Source organism: Gopherus evgoodei, chromosome 2, assembly GCF_007399415.2.
Source record: "Gopherus evgoodei ecotype Sinaloan lineage chromosome 2, rGopEvg1_v1.p, whole genome shotgun sequence".
Classification (NCBI taxonomy): Eukaryota; Metazoa; Chordata; order Testudines; family Testudinidae; genus Gopherus; species Gopherus evgoodei.
In genome coordinates, this window is record NC_044323.1 from 116,316,793 (window position 1) to 116,335,706 (window position 18,914).

General features: G+C 41.0%; 1 protein-coding gene across 3 annotated transcripts in view; it reads left to right on the forward strand.

Annotated features, from left to right (window-relative positions):
• COL15A1 (collagen type XV alpha 1 chain) overlaps positions 1-18,914 on the forward strand; it is a 265,933-nt gene that overhangs the window by 166,687 nt on the left and 80,332 nt on the right. For all 3 annotated transcript variants that reach the window (XM_030551564.1, XM_030551565.1, XM_030551563.1), the window contains exons 14-17: positions 6,498-6,560; positions 8,735-8,770; positions 9,278-9,403; positions 12,753-12,821. In XM_030551564.1, coding sequence (XP_030407424.1) covers positions 6,498-6,560; positions 8,735-8,770; positions 9,278-9,403; positions 12,753-12,821 — 294 coding nt within the window. The remainder of the gene's footprint in view (positions 1-6,497; positions 6,561-8,734; positions 8,771-9,277; positions 9,404-12,752; positions 12,822-18,914) is intronic.

The following is an 18,914-nucleotide window of genomic DNA, read 5'->3' on the forward strand; positions in this document are numbered from 1 at the left end:
AGTCTCACTGACTGTTATCCTATAAGCCATCAAAAGGAATGGGATATGCTGGTCCCAGTCCCTTTGACACTGTTCTACAAAGGAGTCCCCTAGAGTCCTCTTGAACCTTTTCACCATTCCATGGGGGTGGTAATGGGAGCTCTGCAATCCCTAGAATCCCACAAATGTGTTGGAACACTTTGGATTCAGATTTTCTCCTTTGATCTTTGTGTAACTCATCTGGGACCCCAAATCTGTTGAAGAATTCATTTGCTAAGACCTCTGCTACTGTCTCAGCATCTTGATTTCTTATAAGTGTGTTAGCCTCAGGCCATTCTGTAAAGTAGTCCAGAACCACCAGCAAATACTGATTGCCAGCCTCTGTCTCAGCCAAATCCCAAGAAAATCAATAGCAGCACATTCCATTGGTGCCCCCCACAAAATAATGCCACAAAGGGAACCTCCCCGTTTTAAAGGGACCCCCCCTTGTAATGCAAGCATCAGATTTCCTATATCAATTTTCCACATCTTGCCTGAATTTTACCCAATAGAAATTCTCCTTTAGGTTGGCTAAGGTTTTTGCAGCCCCCAAACTATCCAGTAGTTTTAAAATCATGATATAACCTCAAAGCTTCTTTTTCAATGCATCTGGTACAACCAGCTGGTATTTGGCTCCATCCCCTGCTGGTTTCTCCCCACTCCTATACAATATTTCCTCTTTAAACTCCAAGCTTTCCCACTGTGACCAGAAAGCCTTTAGTGTGGTGTTATGGGCAGGACACTGTGTTTCATGGTGGCTGCATGTGCAAATTGATTTTCCAGTCACACGCTGATATCCAGATCCTCTCTTTGGGAAGTTTTGACTTGTTCTGGGGTCCATTCCTGCAACCCCATCCTCATCATTCCAGTTGATGAACCAGGAACATGGGCACTTCTGGAATTAGAGAAAGTGAGCTGCCCCCATTCCCTTGAGCAACTAATTCTTTGCTCTCCTGTTTGGGGCAAGGTTTGCAATTAGACTCCCAACAGAGTTGTCTGGACAGTGTATCAGCAATACCATGTTTATAGACAGGCTTATATGTGATTGGGAAATCTTAGCACTGTAGTTTCTCCAACCATCTGGCAAAGTGTCCCTCAGGATTCTTGAATCTAAAGAACCATTGCAGGGAAGCATGGTCTGTCCTGACCACAAACTTCCTCTCATACAAATACCGATGAAAATGTTCTAGAGATTTAACCACTGCTACAAGTTCCTTTCGTGTGGTGCAATAATTTATCTGAGGAGAACTTAGACTTTTGGTGTAATAAGCAACCAGCTTCTCAAGTCCCTTGTGTTCCTGTGTCAGTACTGTCCCCAGACTATAAGCGCTAGCATCTGTGACCAATATGAAAAGGGGGTTTTGAAACAAAGTTAGACCAAGACAGGAGCAGTCACCAGAGCCTTTTTTAACTCTGAAAATTCTACATCAGGACTGGGGCCTAAGAACATAACTATGCAAAGAGGTTTCTTTTTATTACTTAAATCCAGTACGTAGTTACGTTTTTCTCGTTCTCATACCATACCATCCTTTAAACTGATTTAAGTTTTATTTGAATTGCTTTTACGAAGAAGACAAAGTGGAGTTATTTATAATTATGTGGTTGTGTCACTGCCACTTCACTGACTTGAATTCAAAATATTGATTCTTACCAGAGCTTGAAATTAAAGCACTTGTTATAAGAGTTTTGTACTAGATATCATCATGAATGTTCATTTGGCATTGTTTCTCAGAACAACATTTGCTAAAAGAGAAGGCAAAGATTCCTGTCCATTTTTTTTTCAATATTGTCAAGTGGTTTTCCCAAGATGAGACGTTTCACTTGAAAATTTATTGTGAAATGATAGTGATCCTGTTTGAGTCTAAGATCTCTTTAACATTGCTAAAATTAAAAAAAACCTCTGTGATCTAAACAGTAGGAATCTTTTTTATATACAAAAAAATTTCCTTTTTATTATTTGGGTGTCTTTTTAAAGATAGTCTTCCATAATAAGCTCAACTAGGAGGAGAGGGCGAGAAGAGGAGAAGAACAGCCACAAAAAGATTTTTGACCAGTAAGAAATTCAGCCATGGTATCGCATATAATAGCAGCTACAGTCCATGAAACGTTATCAAGAAAATTGTATAATCTGGAAAATAAGAAATTTTGGAAGAAAGGAAAATCATTAAGGAACTTCAAGTGTTTTGGCCTCACTTAAGAATGATTCAGCAAGTTCAGGAGGTACAAAACCTTTGACCTTCGTTGAAATCCCCAAAACATTTTTCTCCCTAAGTGGTACATAGTTGTTGACACATTCTTTCACTGTAGCAAGATTCTAAGCCTACTAGATATGGTGGGGTTTTCTTTATAAACTCACAGGGCAGATTCAGGCATAGTCTATATCAATTCATGATCATGGGAGCCCAATCCTGAATGAAGCTGAGTGCCTCCTGAGAGTCTAAGACTATGTCTACACTACATCATTTACAGCCGCAAAGCTGCACCACTGTAGCACTTCCTTGTGAAGATGCTCTAAGCTGACAGAAGAAAGCTCTCCCATCGGCTTAATAACTCTTGCCTCTGCAAGAGGCAGTAGCTATTTCAGCGGGAGAGCTGTCTACACTGGAACTTACGTTGGTATAACTTATGTTGCTCACAGGGGTGGCTTATTCACACCCCTGCAACATAAATTATAACGAAGTATTTCGTAGTGTAGACATAGCCTCAGATACTGATTCAGCAGTGAAGCCAGATTCAGCAAATCACTTAAGTGCATACTTGTGTGAATAGGGATAGATTTAAGTACATACTTTGAGCCTCATCCAAAGCCATTGAAATCAATGGAAGTTTTTTCAGATAAGACATTGTTGAGACCAGAAGTCACCACCCACTCTGCAATGTCTTGCATGCTAGACCTTCTTCTTAAATTCCATTTGAAGTGGCCTCTCTCTGAGTCAACTCACTACTATGGCAGCTGTTGCAGTATCATCAGAGGATTCTACATAACAAGGCTCCCCTCCCCCAACTATTCCCTGTGAGCCGGGATTCCACCATAGCTTTGGGCTGGTCCACACTACGGGGGGGAAATTGATCTTAGATACGCAACTTCAGCTACGTGAATAACGTAGCTGAAGTCGAATATCTAAGATCGGATTACTCACCCGTCCACACCGCGCGGGATCGATGTTGGCGGCTCTCCCTGTTGATTCCGGAACTCCGTTGGGGTTGATGGAGTTCCAGAATCGATATAAGCGCGCTCGGGGATCGACATATCGCGTCTATATTAGACGATTAGACGCGATATATCGATCCCCGAGCAATCGATTTTAACCCGCCGATACGGCGGGTAGTCTGGACGTAGCCTTTGACATGATTTGTGAGAAGTTGCTACTTGAGTCCACCAGAAATTTGTGCTCTTTAGCTTCTAGTTTCCTTCCCTATCCTTTTCGCTACCCCTGCACCAGAACCACATTGCTTCTGCTTTAGTGAGAACTCTCTGAAGCCATAGCCGGGAATCAGGATATGGCACTACTATAAAAAACAAAACATTATAATCCTTGTTGCAGTGATGCTCACAAGTCATGTAGCTGTGATATTCTGAACAAAATGTTATCTAACAAACACTGCATCCAAAATAGGTCAGGCTTCTTGATGAGTATTACTGCAAGTTGGAGGAATTTCATTGACAAATCTTGCAAGACAATCTGGGATCCCGGCGGTGCTTACTGTGGCTCCTGGGAAGCAGCCACCATGTCCCTGCAGCCTCAAGACTCAGGGGTGGCCAGGGAGGCTCCATGCACTGCCTTCGCACCCACAGATGCCACCCCTGCAGCTCCCATTGCTCGTGGTTCCTGGCCAGTAGGAGCTGTGGAGCCATCCTCAGGGCAGCGCACGGAGCCTCCCTGGCCACTCATGTGTCTAGAGGCTGCAGGGACCTGGCGACTGCTTCTGGGTGCCATGGGGAGCTAGGGCAGGCAAGGAGCCTGCCTTAGCCCTGGGCCCCAGCTGCACTGCTGACCGGACTTTTAACAGCCCGACTGAAGCCTGCAGGCTCCCTTTTTCACTGGCGTTCTGGTTGAAAACTGGATGTCTGGCAACACTACATGTGTAACATAAGCATGTGAGTAGTCTTGATTCCAGTGGGACTACTCATCTGTTTAAAGTTAAGACCATGCTTAAGACCTGGCTGAATCAAAGACTTAGTTATTTAAGAGGTCTCTTACTGGAAATGTCTTGAAAAGCCTTGGATTAAAAACTGCCTTTTGTAACTGGAAATATCGCTTTTTCCTAACTGCTTTAAGTAGCATCTGATATTGATCTGATTATATAGTTTTGTTTGTTAAATATACATGAAGTTGAAATAGCTCATTGCATCTTTTGTCAGCATTTATATGGTTACATTTCTTTAAAAAATTGTTTTTATGTGCAATTTTGTAAAGACAAGTGATGCAGAAGAATTTAAATGTATAATAATAGCATACTTGAGGCTACTCAAAAGCTATAAAGCACATGTATAGCCATATGATGATAAGACTTCAGATCATTGTACACTGCATGAGTAAGAATCATAATCATGAATAATTAATTACAATTTTAATGCTAATCCAACCCTCCCAGCCAAAATAGTCACTGTACAATATAAAATAAGCCTAAAACATAATTAAAATCATTCCAATTTTGTTAATGTTAAAAATTTATACCGTATCAACTATAGTGGATCCAGAAGGCAGAGATGGAAAGTGAGGAGAGAAGGGTGGAAAATGTCAGGCCGGTAGTGGCCATCCTAAAAAGCACCAGACAAATGTAATAACGTTTGAGGTGCAGTGTCTCATTCATTTGTTGCTGACAACGCACTCCATGGTGCAGTGTTACATTTGGAAACCACCTGCCACATTTTGTGCTCTGTCACAATCTCAAATCCATGTACAGGCTGCCAATTCAAATGCTGCACCCCTGGGTGGCTTCTCAGCAATGACTGTAGCAGGCTCATCAATCTCTACATGTGGCCCAGCCCCCACTGGAAGGGGACAGAGCCATTCTGATTGTGAGCACTAGAGAGACAGTCTCCCTGCCCTGAGTTCTGTTGCCCAGTGCCACAGTGGCCTGAAGCAGCCTTAAAGAGGAATTATAGGGAAATTCCTGCTCACTTCCTGCAGCCCTGACTTTGAACACGTTCACTACAGACAGAATCTCTGGGGAGCTAGGTACCAAACTCTTAAGTCTCTCTGAGCAGGTGCATAGTGGAAAATGTCAAAGGCTGATAACTTAGCCAAATTTGGAAACTCTTTAATGGGGCTGGCAAAAGGCACATCCCTGACACCAGTTGGGGATCGTGATCTGAGCACAGAGCAAGGGCCCCACAGATTGAGAATTCCAGTCTGCCACTGTGTAGCTTTTAATTCTTTCCCTCTACCTCTGGGTGTCCCTCCCCCGAATGATTTCCTTCATCATTCTCTATCTGGCTCTGTTTCTTTTTGAAACCCCTTTCCCTCTCTCTATTTTTTTTATTCTTCCTTCCCCCTCCCCGTTCCCCTTCCATATTCTGTTGTGTCTTCTATGCTTGCCCATGTTGGACCCTTCTTTCTCCTTTACACTGTGTGGCTGAGTTTCCCCTTTTTTTCCTGCTCTCTTTCGTTCTCTCTTGTTTCTCCTTTCCTCTCCCCACAGTTCTTCCTGTGTCTCAGTCCCATTCACAAGGGCCCGCAAATTCCCTTCCCCATTCTTCTTTCTTCCTTTCTCCAGGAGCCCCTTTCAGTTTCACTTAACATGTATTGGGCCTGTCTGTGGGGGCAGACCCCCCAACTCTGGGGGTTGGGAACCGGGAAAAGGACCTAAGGGAAGCTCTAAATTATATTGGCTAGAATGATCACTCTGCCAGCTGGAGATGGCTAGAGTGTTGCATGCTCCAGTCCCAGCCTCTTCCACTGTGGCCACAGCCAGGGTCCTCTCAGGAATGCTGCTTCTGAGATTTTTTCTGTATTTCCTGTATTTAAAAAAAAATTGTAAATAGGCTTTTTACCAGTTCGGTGCCATCCAATGATTCCCTGACGTCAGAGGACTCCCTGAGTGCCCTGTTAGGGTGGCTCTCCATCTCGTTGGCACTGTCACTGTGGTGGAAAGGGGTAAGAGCTGGGATCCAGGATCTGGGCCGTGAAGTAGAGATGCCAACATTTCCAAGTAGACATAAGGCCGGATCCTGCATTCCTCAAACACTTAAACCTCTTGCTGATTGCAAGAAAAGCAGAATCAGGACCATAATAGCAAGTAATCTCAGTCCTTACATGAACTTTGTTTCTCATTAAGTATTAGTGTCACTCTTCAGTTGCATAAAGACCAACACATCAGAAATGAAAACTCAGAAATACAAATCACTAGAGTAGAAGGTTACTAAGGGATATTAGAGTTTATTTTTTTAAGTTGTATTAGTTCAAATAAGGTAATTTGGGCAGGGTATTTTCTTTGTGATGGGAGCAGGTGCTTATATCTACTATCATTTGCAGGGGCCCCAAGGACATCCTGGACTTGATGGAATGGTTGGCCCTCCTGGAAAGAAAGGAGAAAAAGTAAGTTAAAAATCTAAGGTCTGAGTTCTGCATAAAATCTTTGTCACTTCTGAGCCACAGGAACCCTGAATAATTTACTGAATCCAGTTCCTAATGCTTGTTAAAAATCTCAAATGACTGTTTGAACAACCTTATAATGTCCTGTTGCGTCCAGTCCTATTTTTTTGATAGATAATGTACAACAATTACATGTAATTCATCCATAGAAAGGCAGAGTAATAATTAGGTTTATGCAAGTAAAGTACATGGGGCAGATGAAATCCGTCCCTCCAGCCAAAAGTGGCCTATAGCTGCAGCAAAACTCCCTACTGCAGATCTTCCACTGCATTTTTGTGGGGCGCTAGGGTCACTGGAACTACTAAATTGTGGATTCTATAGTCCATTCTCATCTTCTCCTTCTGCCTGGGCCTGTGTGTAAGCCACCTATATGGTGCTAATGTTGCCTACATTTGCAATTTTGTCATGAGTGTTGCAATATTTGGTGTTTTCTTAAAGCTTGTGCTTCTGGAGTCAAGTGATTGCATGAGAATCTCTGTTTTCATTAAAATCAAGTAAGTTTCTGGCCCTTATTGTTGCAGAGAAAATCTGGAAAATGGGACCTGAGTGCACCGTAAAGGCTCAAAAACCAGAAGGCAAAGAAAAAGAACCCCAATATTTTCTTTAAAAAATCTCAGGATATTTAAGCCAGTCTCATGATTTTGTTGAGGCTGATTCACGAGTTTTTAATACTTAGGGTTGGCAGTACTGTGGTACAAATGGGGTGCTCGGGCCCCTTCTGTGTGGCTATTCCAGTGATCCCCACACCGAGCCAACATGGACCAGAGAGAGTTAAAATAAATTCCAGAGTTCAGGGCTTGATCTTGTGTCCTTTGTAGTCAATGGCAAAGTTCCCATTGACTTCAGTAGGACAAGATCAGTTCCTCTGGGAGGGTCCTGAGAAGAATAAAGATGTCTGGTTACAGTAAACTAAATTAACCTGCATATCAGATTTTAGGGTGCAAGTCTGGAGGGGAGAGGGGTTAATTGGAAGAATGCCATTTTCATTCAGATCACATTCCTCAGAAAGAGGGATAAGGCCAGTTGTCTTGTCTTTCGGAGCCTATTTTCCACACTGTGTGTATTTGATAAGAATTAAATTATAAATGAAGCACTCTGCACGCTGCAGTTGCTCAAAGAACAGTCAGTGCACAGCAGCACCATCAAGTCTGCCAAATCCATTCCCACCTGTCGAGAGTAGTTTTACATGCTTCCTGTCGTTTCTCTTTCTAACAAATCATTCTTTGTTTGTTTTATCATTGCTGTTTACTCTCTCTGTTGAGTGCTCATATGGTCAAAATTTCCATTGTCTGTCTGTGTAGGAGCTATAGTATTTGGCCAGCTATTATATGTATTGCTATTAATTCAGTTAGTGTGAATGGAAAAAAATATCTGTTTTCATACTCTGGGTTTCTGGTATTCTGTAAGCTGAATAGAAAGAGAACGGCAAGGAAAAGAGATGGAAAGTGTGAGAGAGGCTTCAGTAAAAGCTGAGTGAGGTAGAAGAATAGATTGATGTCAATCCATTGTAGAGTACATAGGCAGGCTGACATTTGCAGTGTCTGACCTGTGCCATTCAGAGAACACCGAATACAGGAACTCTGCTTGTTTATTAAGGTTCCCATATCCCTTTCAAACAGAGATTTGTCACAGATTGGGTGTGTATAAGAAAATCAATTTGCTAGATTACCACAGTGGAACCATAAAAACATCTATAGCAATGTTAGCATTCTTTGACTGGGTCATACTTACAATTTGCTTGGGATCAAATCCTGCTCCCATTGCATTCAATGAGAATTTTCCCATTGACTTCAATGAGGTGAAGATTTCATCCTTGATATTTGATTCTGTGTGATCCAAACCTCTAAAACCTGCTGCAATAATCAAAATACTAGATTGCTTCCTGTCTGCAAACCACACTGGAAGCGCTAGTCATTTGCAGATGTAACTAGTCAACTGAAAGTTGGATTTTTTAACCAGCAGCTTTAATGCTTATTATAAACCAGCATTATGACCTCAATAAACACAACAACAAAGGTATTCACTGAAACCTGAATTAAGCAGAGCATATATCTGTGTTCTCTATGCCTAAAACATTTAATCCTGCTCAATTAACTGACCCTGGTTTTATTTTAAAGGGTGATCAAGGTCTTCCTGGTGCAGTTGGCCCAAAGGTAAAAGGATCAACCTTTGTTTATTTTGAAGTATAGCATAACAACATCCTTCAGGTATGGTGTGTCACACATAGTTTGGCATTGTATTTTGCCTATCAAAAGTTTCCTGAAAACAGCTGAAAGAAAGCCAAGATAAAGCAGATTAACAAAATGAATATTTGTAATTTTTCAATATTTTTTTGCCTGGGGCTCGAGATTCAGGGTACCTGCGTTCTATTCACGACTCTGGCTACTACCCTTATTTGTTGAGGCAAATGACTTCACCTCTCATTGTCTCCATTTCCTGTTTATAAAATGTGGTGAACCCTACATCATAAGGATGTTGCAATTCTTAATTTAATAATTTTTGAAAAGTGCTTTTTGATCCTTGGGTTGAAAAAGTCCAGAAGAATATTGTTCTGCAACCTAATTAAATCAGTGAACATAATTTTCAGTCAAACAAATCCTGTATTCACATCTACGTGTTATAATTGTTCAGCAAAATCATTTGTTGCCCTTTTGCTTTAGGGAGATGCTGGAGATATTGGATCACCAGGCCCAGAAGGCCAGGCAGGTGCTGATGGGCAGCCTGGAAAGCCTGGGCCTCAAGGACCACCGGGACCACCTGGCCCAGGCTATGGGTTTGGATTTGAGGTGCTCTTCTATTAAAAGGGTTAATTGTAGATGCAAAGTTATTGGCTTCAATGGAAGGACAGCATGCTCATTAACACTTTTCCTGTCTAACTATCTTTTAGACAAGTTTGATCACACTGAATACTCTCCATAAAGTTTCTCTTCAGGTTTACTTTATTTTCTTCCAATCTACAGATAAATTGTTCACTGTTTTTTATCTCAGTGGAACTTAGCCCTCTATTTGGCCGTAATTATTGTTCATTTCTGATTGCTTTCTTCAAGTTACTTTTATACAAATATTCCGTGATCTTAATGCCAACAACAGAATTGTTGTGCTATAAGCTAAAGCTCTTATCACACAATTTTCACAACCGCTTTAGTAGTTTATTTTAGTTTGTAAATAATTTATAGGGTAGACTTAAAGATGTGATGACAGCTGCTGTTGTGCATTAAACCTGAGCTTCAGATTCTGCTTTAACATGCCAGTTTTCACATGCTATCATTTTAGAGGCCATAAGTTTGGTTTAGGCAGGTCAGTTGTGTAAGCCTGAAAGACACAAAATGCAGAAATTTGGTAGTGACGTCATACAGTGTAATCCTCAACAGGAACATTTTCTCACAAAACCAAACAAATGAAGATTGCAAATTGAGACATTACATTTTATTTATACATATAGTGCCTCCTCTGTTTTAAAATTTGAACTCACCTAGGGCTCAGTTCAGTCCTTTATCTGAAAACAGTTCATAGTGCAGAAAAATAGCTGAATCTCAGCACTGTGAGTGAAACATACTGCTGTAAATTATATCTTCCCTTTCTGGCAGACTTGGGGTAGAGGATCTGGTTGTTACCACCTACTGGGTTTTAAACATCCATATTTTTGCTGATCTTAAAAGGTTGGTATTTAACCTCCATCTATGCCCAAGTATGGGTCATCCTCTCTCTCTATGTTTGTGTTTTTCATCTCCTGGTTGGCTGTTCAGTTTGAGAAAGGCTCTCTAGCTATTTTTTTTCTGTATGGGACATAATATACATCAGATCAGTAACCAAGATTAATTTTATGTGAGGAATAAACAATGTTTGGCTAATAATTGCAAACATCTTATCCAGGATAAAGTCAGGACCTTTAGAACTTCTCAGTTTTATCTGAGATATATAAATATGGTTTCCTCAGTGTTTGCATTGTTCCTTTATACTTCCCTATACTTACTCTAGGAAATACATTGAATATGTTAAATATGGAGGTTATGTAACTGCCAGTGCTTATTTAAGGACAAATTCTAATACCCTTATTCACACCTTACTCCCCAAGTAATTCTGCTGAAGGCACTGTAACTATCCATGAACTAAGGTGCTACTAAACTAAAATAAAGATACCAGAATCTGGCCAGTAGATATCTCCAGCAATTCATTTATTTTGAAGGAGCACCACTGTATTTGTTGTTTGCACTTGGTTCAGGAGGGGATGAGGACAGTTAGGAGCCAGTTATGCCCAGCCATGGTCCAAACCCCAAAATAAGTCAGAGCCCCTAGGAAGGGCTCTGCCTTATGCCAGGTAACTAGGAACTCCAGCTAGGAACTAGGACAATCAACCCCTTGAGAGCTAGTGAAGCGTGGGGTGCTCTGTCCCACCCCCATCATAGCCCCTGGGTAGTTGACATAGAAGCCAGCTTTGCCCCTCTGTCCCAACTGAGAGGTCTCTTGTGCAGAGGGAATTTGCAGCTGGCCAATTAGGGCCAAATTTTGCCATTTTGATCCCCCTAAGTCTGAGTGGTATGAAGTTGCCAGAATTGCAGGAGATAATCAGGATTGGGGCCCCATTGCATTGGCACCATACAAAGGCATAGGAAGGGCTGGTTCCCACAACATAAATTGGCCAGCCAGCTCTGAGCTGGAATAGCAGAACTACATTTGTTTAATCGTAAGCCAGGAAGATCAGGATGATTGTCCTTTCCCCATTTCTAGAGGGAAATCCCGTCTAGGAATAGACTTGCTGATCCTACATGATCATTTTGATTCCTGCTGCTGCCACCTGAAGACAAATGTTGTGCCTGTTCTCAAGTTGGTATGCCAGTTTTGTTAGGGCAGTGCTAGTGTTTGGTTGGCAATCTGTTTATTGCCCTAAGCATGTCTCTTCTGCAAAGCACTGCTTTCAGCACTTGATAGCAGCTGTTATTAATTATGTGCCAAAGCTGAGCTGCACTGGGGAAAGAAAGAGACCGGGTTTACTGGCCCTTGTGCTTGCCAAAAGAACAGTCTGTATTGCAGAAGGTACCTGGTAAACCTATTAAAAACACATGAGTGTCAAAAATGACAGTGTGTTATATAAAACAGACATTAGGCACTCTCTTTGATGGAAAAGTATTGCCATAAGGAGACCAATTAAAACGCAGCGGAGTCAAGGTGAAGGAACATGCAACACAAGTGCATTCACCTTGGGAAGTGAGCAGACAGCTAAACAGTTCAAAGCTCATAATCTCAACAGATATTTCATTTGGTATTTGATGCACTTTGACTTACAGTTTGTAGAAATAAGGAAAAAAAGGGCTCTGCAGCATTCAGCCATACTTTTCTGCCCTAATGGTGTGGTGTGTAAGTGATGTAGAAACAGATTGAGAAAGAGTGTTGCACTCTCCACTGCTGTAAAAGAATTGGCATATATATAAAGAAAATGCACGTTTCTTGGTAATAGAGATCTGCCCTCTGCTTCAGAGAGCCTTTCCCCATGCATGGACATTGCAGTTCTCTCAGCTCGTGCTCATTTCAGTGATCCATGTGAATCGCCTTTTGCATCCACAGTAATTGCAGGCAGGAGACCAATGTTCAATTGTGAGGGGAAGAAATAACTTTAGTTCTTGAATCACAATTAGGCTGCTTGGCAAAGTGCCTCCAGAGCCTCCTTTGTCAGAACAGATATAAACGTTTAAGCAATTTAGCTTTGAAAAGTAATTACAGTACGCACAGCTATACAAAGCAGCATAATGCTATGAGATAGTTAAATGACAAAACACAAATCCGACACCAGAAATTAACGTAGTACAAAGTACTCTTGAAAATGGAAAGTTACTTTCACTCTGTTCTCCTGTTTTTTCAGTGTGAAATAATGCGGAAGGTTGATAAAGTGACAAACCTATCACTCTGTGAGGTTCTCGATTGGCACAAAGGATCAATGTGCTGTTCCCACATTTGAATATAGCTTACCTCTAATACTTGGCAGTGAACTGATAGAAAAATGGTTTTGGAGAAGAATTTAAAGTATGTTTGGTTTTTCTTCAATGCCTTTGCTTTTTAAGATTCAAGTGGAAGTCCTGATATAAAATGGCTGTGAGTGTAAAATATAATGTTCTCTGATTCTTTTCTCTTTCATTATAGGACATGGAAGGCTCAGGGAGCATCAGTTTGTTGAGTGAACCCAGAATTCCAGGATCAAGAGGGCCAAATGTAAGATTTTTGGCTAGGGTTTTAATTTGGTTTTCAAAAAAAAATTGTTTGAAATATATTCCTCCCATTTTATATGCAGTCTGTCTGGAAGACTGGAATACTTTGAGTATGTTAACTAGTCCAGCTATATTATATTATTCTGTTTCATGCAGAGCCAGGCTATTCTTTCTGTCTTAAGAAAAATGGGTAGTAGGAGGACCCAGATCTGTCTCACACAGGTGAAATCTGGAGTGATTCTACTGGTTTTGATTGAGTTGCTCGTGATTTATATTGTACTAAATTATTATCAGGATGTTGCCCAGGAAATCTGTATAGTTTTCATGTAATTTTTCGGGGTATTTGATTAGTTTAAATATTTGCTGATCTGTTACAGTTTTAAAAGTTTATAGGATAAAGTGCAGTTTTTTTCTCTATCTCCTTATCTGCTCTTTCCCATTAGTCTTAATACATGACTTTTCTCACCTAAACATGAAAAAAACAAAACACTTCTCCTTCCTCCCTTTTTTCCACTCCAGCCCGACTGATCAAGCTGTCTAGTTATGCAACCTTGATTTTTAAACTAAACTTTTTAGGAGAAAGAATTATTGTGTAAAGGTCAGTGAAAGGGTCTGCTCATTGTGTAGCAGCTGTCTAAATAAAACAATAATAGCAAAAACCTCAAACAAACAGTGTTAGGCTATATAGATAATGAGAGAGGAAATAATACTGAAGCTATTATAATGCCATTACTCAAATCTGTCTGTGCCCACACTTAGAATAATCTTATCAGTTCTGGTCATCCTGTCTCAAAAAAGAGGTATTCAAAAGAAAGGGACAATGGATGGACAATAAAAAGGATTAGTGGCCGGGAGAAGGTTCTTCATGAGGAGAGATTAAAAAGATTGAGAGTGCTTAGTTTTGCGAGAAGATGAATAAGAGTGTACATGACTGTGAAGTATAGAAAATAATGAGGAGAAGGTAAATATACTCAGTTTCATAATTCAAGGTTAAGGGGATACTCAGTGAAGTTGAACGGCAACATATTTAAAACAGAGAAGAAAATAATCATTTTACACACTGTTTAGCTGACCTGTGGAACTCACTGCCACAAGAGTGAAGTCAAAGTCTTGTCAGGATTCAGAGTGATTGGACATTTATACAGATAATAAAAACATCTCTAGTTACATTAGCTAGGATACAATTCTTTTTTTTAGAATGAATGTGACACTCTTATGTATCCTGGCATAAGCCAGCCTGTGACTGATTTCCCCTATGGGTAGTTTATTTCACAACTGTCCACTAATATGTTTCTTGCACCTTCTGAAACATCTGGAATGGTCCACTGTCCGTAACAAGATACTGAACTAGACAGAGCACTGCTCTGGGCTGAAATGGAAATTTCTATGTTCTTCTTCTAACTCCCCATGTATCACCTATAATTTAGCTTTTAACCCCTCTATTCCATTTAAATTGGTTTTACAGAGGTCTCTAATGACCAGCTACTGATTGTCTAAAAGCCTGTTTTTCTGCCTTATACTCCTTTATCCTTTTCACTCTGCAGCCTTTGACATTGTAGGCTCTTCAGTATCCATGGTCACTGTCACTCTCTGCCGACTGTGACCACTTCTTGTTCATAATCTCCAAGATACAAACTCGAGGAGTTTGTGAAAACTCTTCTGCTCCCTCCTCCATACCCCACAGGCTGGCAGGTCCGGCTCCAGGCACCAGCATTCCAAGCTGGTGCTTGGGGCGGCATTCTGCAAGGGGCGGCAGTCCCTGTTGTTTTGCCCCTAAGCAGCGTGCTGAATTGCCGCCGCGGAAGGCAGTCTGTATACCCTTAGGGCAGCAGGCGCGTTTCCGCGGTGAGGGCAATTTGATGGCAGCTTCTATGTTTAGCTGTCAGGGACAGCTTCAGCTAAACATAGAAGCTGCCGCTGAATTGCCACCACCGCGGAAACGTGCCTGCCACCCTAATGGCACACGGACTGCCCCCGCCCCTCGCGGCGGCAATTCGGTGCGCTGCTTGGGGCGGCGAAAACTGTAGAGCTGGCCCTGCAGGCTGGAATCCTTCATTTTCCAAAATTGCTTTCTTGAATTCTAATATTTTTTTGCTGTTGTGTTCTTTAAACTATATGAATTCAAAATGAACAATTAAGTGAAATTGACACAAATTCACTGTACCACTAATGTTCAGAAGCAGACTCAGACATGCATTCCATAGTGAAATGAAAGTAAGTCCTTAAAAGTGAAATTCAGTGCCCCACCATATACTGACCTCGACTATAATTGGCAGACCTGTGAAACACGCCAGTTGGAATGACATGCTGGGTTAATGTTCTAGCCTTTCATTGTCAGAGACTTAGCTATAAATTCTGAGTTTTAGGTCACATAGAATAATTAATTAGGGCATTTGTTTATATCACAAAGCCATCATATGTTAGGGCACAATAGGGTATTTCTGCTTAAAAACAGTTGAAGACTGGAAGAGTAGGGGATATTGCAGGTAGGGGCTGAAGTGGATTAAGAATGCCGCACGTACCTGCCCTCTCTGTGCTTGCCTTAACAGCTGTGTTAGTTGCTCAGTTTCATGCACCAGTAAAAATAAACATGGGACCTAGCAGTTATGTAGGCTTTTCCCCATTCTGATGTAAGCTATAGAGTTCTGCACAGAGTTCAAATCATGGGGAGTTGGGTTTTTTTGGCATATTTAAGCCAGATTCACTCTGCCTGGAGCAGGAAAGTACCAAATGCAGTCAGGGCTGGAGCATGGTACTGTTTCCTCCATCACCCTGCCTAGAATTTTTGCCAGTCTTTGCAACTCTAAAATCTACCGGGGACTCCATGGGAGTGCTCTCAGTGGGGGTGCACTGAATCAGTGTATTCCCAGCCACCTTGGTCATGCAGTGCCACCCACTATTAACGCTGTGCTACCTGGTGGAGGGCAGGGTTCTGCCATTTCGCACCATCACAACTGCCCTCTTTGCAGACTTTGCTCTTGTGCGTTCCCTCCATTCAAAGCCAGCGTCACTTTGGGGGAAGGGATCAGCCCTCGTGAGCTACTTACATCCTATAAAACCTCTAGAGGTTTCTGCCTGTGTTAAAAAGAAGACTGTCTGCTTCTAAGAGGATTTTAATTAAAACCAGCTATTAGGAGGTACTTTGGGTTTGTTTGTACTGTATCTGTTTTTTCCATCACAATTTCTTTAGATGGGATTGTAATTTCTCAAAGAGACACTGAACAAAAGATTCATATTATCATTTTGTGTGTAATTTATAGCAATGATTATAAAACAGGGACAATCTGCTGTATAGTTTATATAAACCTTTAATTCAGCCTTGTATTAAGAAATTGGTAGTTCTGTTTAAAGCAGTGGTGTCAAGCCTATTTGGTGAAGAGGCCTGAATTCTGTTTTTAATTTTAGTCTGTGGGCTGGGCTATAATTTTAGGGCTCTCTACTCTTCCCCCCACCCATTCCCAAGATTAAGGGTAGAATATGGCTTTTATGTAGTAAATAAATATTTAATTTGGGCTGTCAATTAATCATAGTTAATTCACGCAATTATCTAAAAAATTATTCTGGATTAATTTTTTAAATTGTGATTAATCACAGTTTTAATCGCACTGTTAAACAATAGAATACCAATTGAAATGTATTGAATATTTTGGATATTTTTCTACATTTTCATATATATTGTATTCTGTGTTGTAACTGAAATCAAAATGTATATTATTTTTATTACAAATATTTGCACTGTAAAAATGATAAAAGAAATCGTCTTTTTCAATTAATCTCAGACAAGTACTGTTGTGCAATCTCTTTGTCGTGAAAATGCAATTTACAAATGTAGATTTTTTTTATTACGTAACTGCACTCAAAAACAAAACAATGTAAAACTTTAGAGCCTCCAAGTCTACTCAGTCCTATTTCTTGTTCAGCCAATTGCTATGACAAACACATTTGTTTACGTTACAGGAGATAATACTGCCTGCTTCTTATTTACGGTGTCACCAGAAAGTGAGAACAGGCATTTGTATGGCACTTTTGTAGCCAGCATTGCAAAGTACTTACGTGGCAGATATGCTAAACATTTGTGTGCCCCTTCATGCTTCGGCAACCATTCCAGAAGACATGCTTCCATGCTGATGAGGCTCATTAAAAAAAAATGTGTTAACTAAATTGGTTACTGAACTCTTGCAGGCGGAGGGGGGGAGAATTGTATGTCTCCTGTTCTTTTTACCCTTATTCTGCCATATATTTCATGTTATAGCAGTCTCAGATGATAACCCAGCACACGTTTTCGTTTCAAGAACACTTTCACTGCAGATATGGCAAAATGCAAAGAAGGTACCAATGTGAGATTTCTAAAGATAGTTACAGCACTTCACCCAAAGTTTAAGAATCTGAAGTGCCTTCCAAAATCTGAGAGGGATGAGGTGTGGAGCATGCTTTCAGAAGTCTTAAAAGAGGAACACTCTGATGCAGAAACTACAAAACCCGAACCACCAAAATAAAATAAAATAAAATAAAATAAAATAAAAATCAACCTTCTGCTGGTGGCATCTGACTCAAATAATGAAAATGAACATGTGTCGGTTCACACTGCTTTGTATTATTATCAAGCAGAACCCGTTAGCAGCATGGATGCATATCTCCTGGAGTGGTGATTGAAGCATGAAGGGGCATATGAATCTTTAGGGCATCTGGCATGTAAATATCTTGCGATGCTGGCTATAAAAGTGCCATGGGAATGGCTGTTCTCACTTTCAGGTGATATTGTAAACAAGAAGTAGGCAGCATTATTTCCTGCAAATGTAAACAAACTTGTTTGACTGAACAAGAAGTAGGACTGAGTAGACTTGCAGGCTCCAAAATTTTACATTGCTTTGTTTCTGAATGCAGGTGTTTTTTTACATAATTCTACATTTGCAAGTTCAACTTTCATGATGAAGAGATTGCACTACAGTACTTGTATTTTTCAATTTACCTAATACTGTTTATTTTGTTTTTTTACAGTGCAAATACTTGTAATCAAAATAATCAAAAAAAGTATAAAGTGAGCCGTGTACACTTTGTATTCTGTGTTGTTATTGAAATCAGTATACAGTAACTCCTCGTTTAAAGTAGTCCTGGTTAACATTGTTTTGTTGTTGTGTTGCTGATCAATTAGAGAACATGCTTGTTTAAAGTTGTGCAATGCTCCCTTATAACATTATGTGGCAGCCACCTGTTTTGTCCACTGCTTGCAGGAAGAGCAGCCTGTTGGAGCTGGTGGGGGCTTGGAACCAGGCCGGACCGGCAGCCCCCCCATCAGCTCTCCGGTCCTCTAAGTTCCGTGTGTGGCAGCTGCCCAGCAGGCTATCAGCTACCGGCAGTTCAGCTGTCCCTCTTCCCACTGCCATGTGCTGCTCCTGCCCTCTGCCTTGGAACTGCTCCCTGGAGCCTCCTGCTTGCTGTGCAGGGGGCTAATGTCAGGGTGTCCCTCTCCCCCCTGCTCCTGCCTCCCCATCTCTATATAGTGGGGGTGGGGGACATGAGAGGGTTCAGGACTGAGGGAGCTTGCTGGTAGGAGCTGCTGTTTCAACTTGCTGATCTTCTTAAAAAGGCAATGTACTTAGAGTGCGCTCAGCGTACTTAAATTGGCAATACACATCTCTCTCTCATAGGGTGTGCGTCTCTGTCTGCCATGTTGTCTCCCCTCCCTCCATTTGTGCTGCCTTGTAGAGTGTGAGGCTACATTAACAACAATATGTTAACCCTTGAGGGCTCAGCTGTTCTAGTTTATCATTTAGCAGTAAGGCATTCCCTGGGAAATATCCCACCCTCTGACTTCACCACCTCAACCAAGCTTCACAATCATCATTGCTATGTACAGTATTAAATTGTTTGTTTAAAACTTATATATATATATAGTCTTTTGTCTGGTGAAAAAAATGTCCTTGGAACCAACCCCCCCCACCCCATTTACATAATTCATATGGGGAAACTGGATTCACTTAACACCATTTCTCTTAAAGTCACATTTTTCAGGAACATAACTACAACGTTAAGCAAGGAGTTATTGTATTTGAAAATGTAGAAAACATCCAAAATACTTAAATAAGTGGTGTTTTAT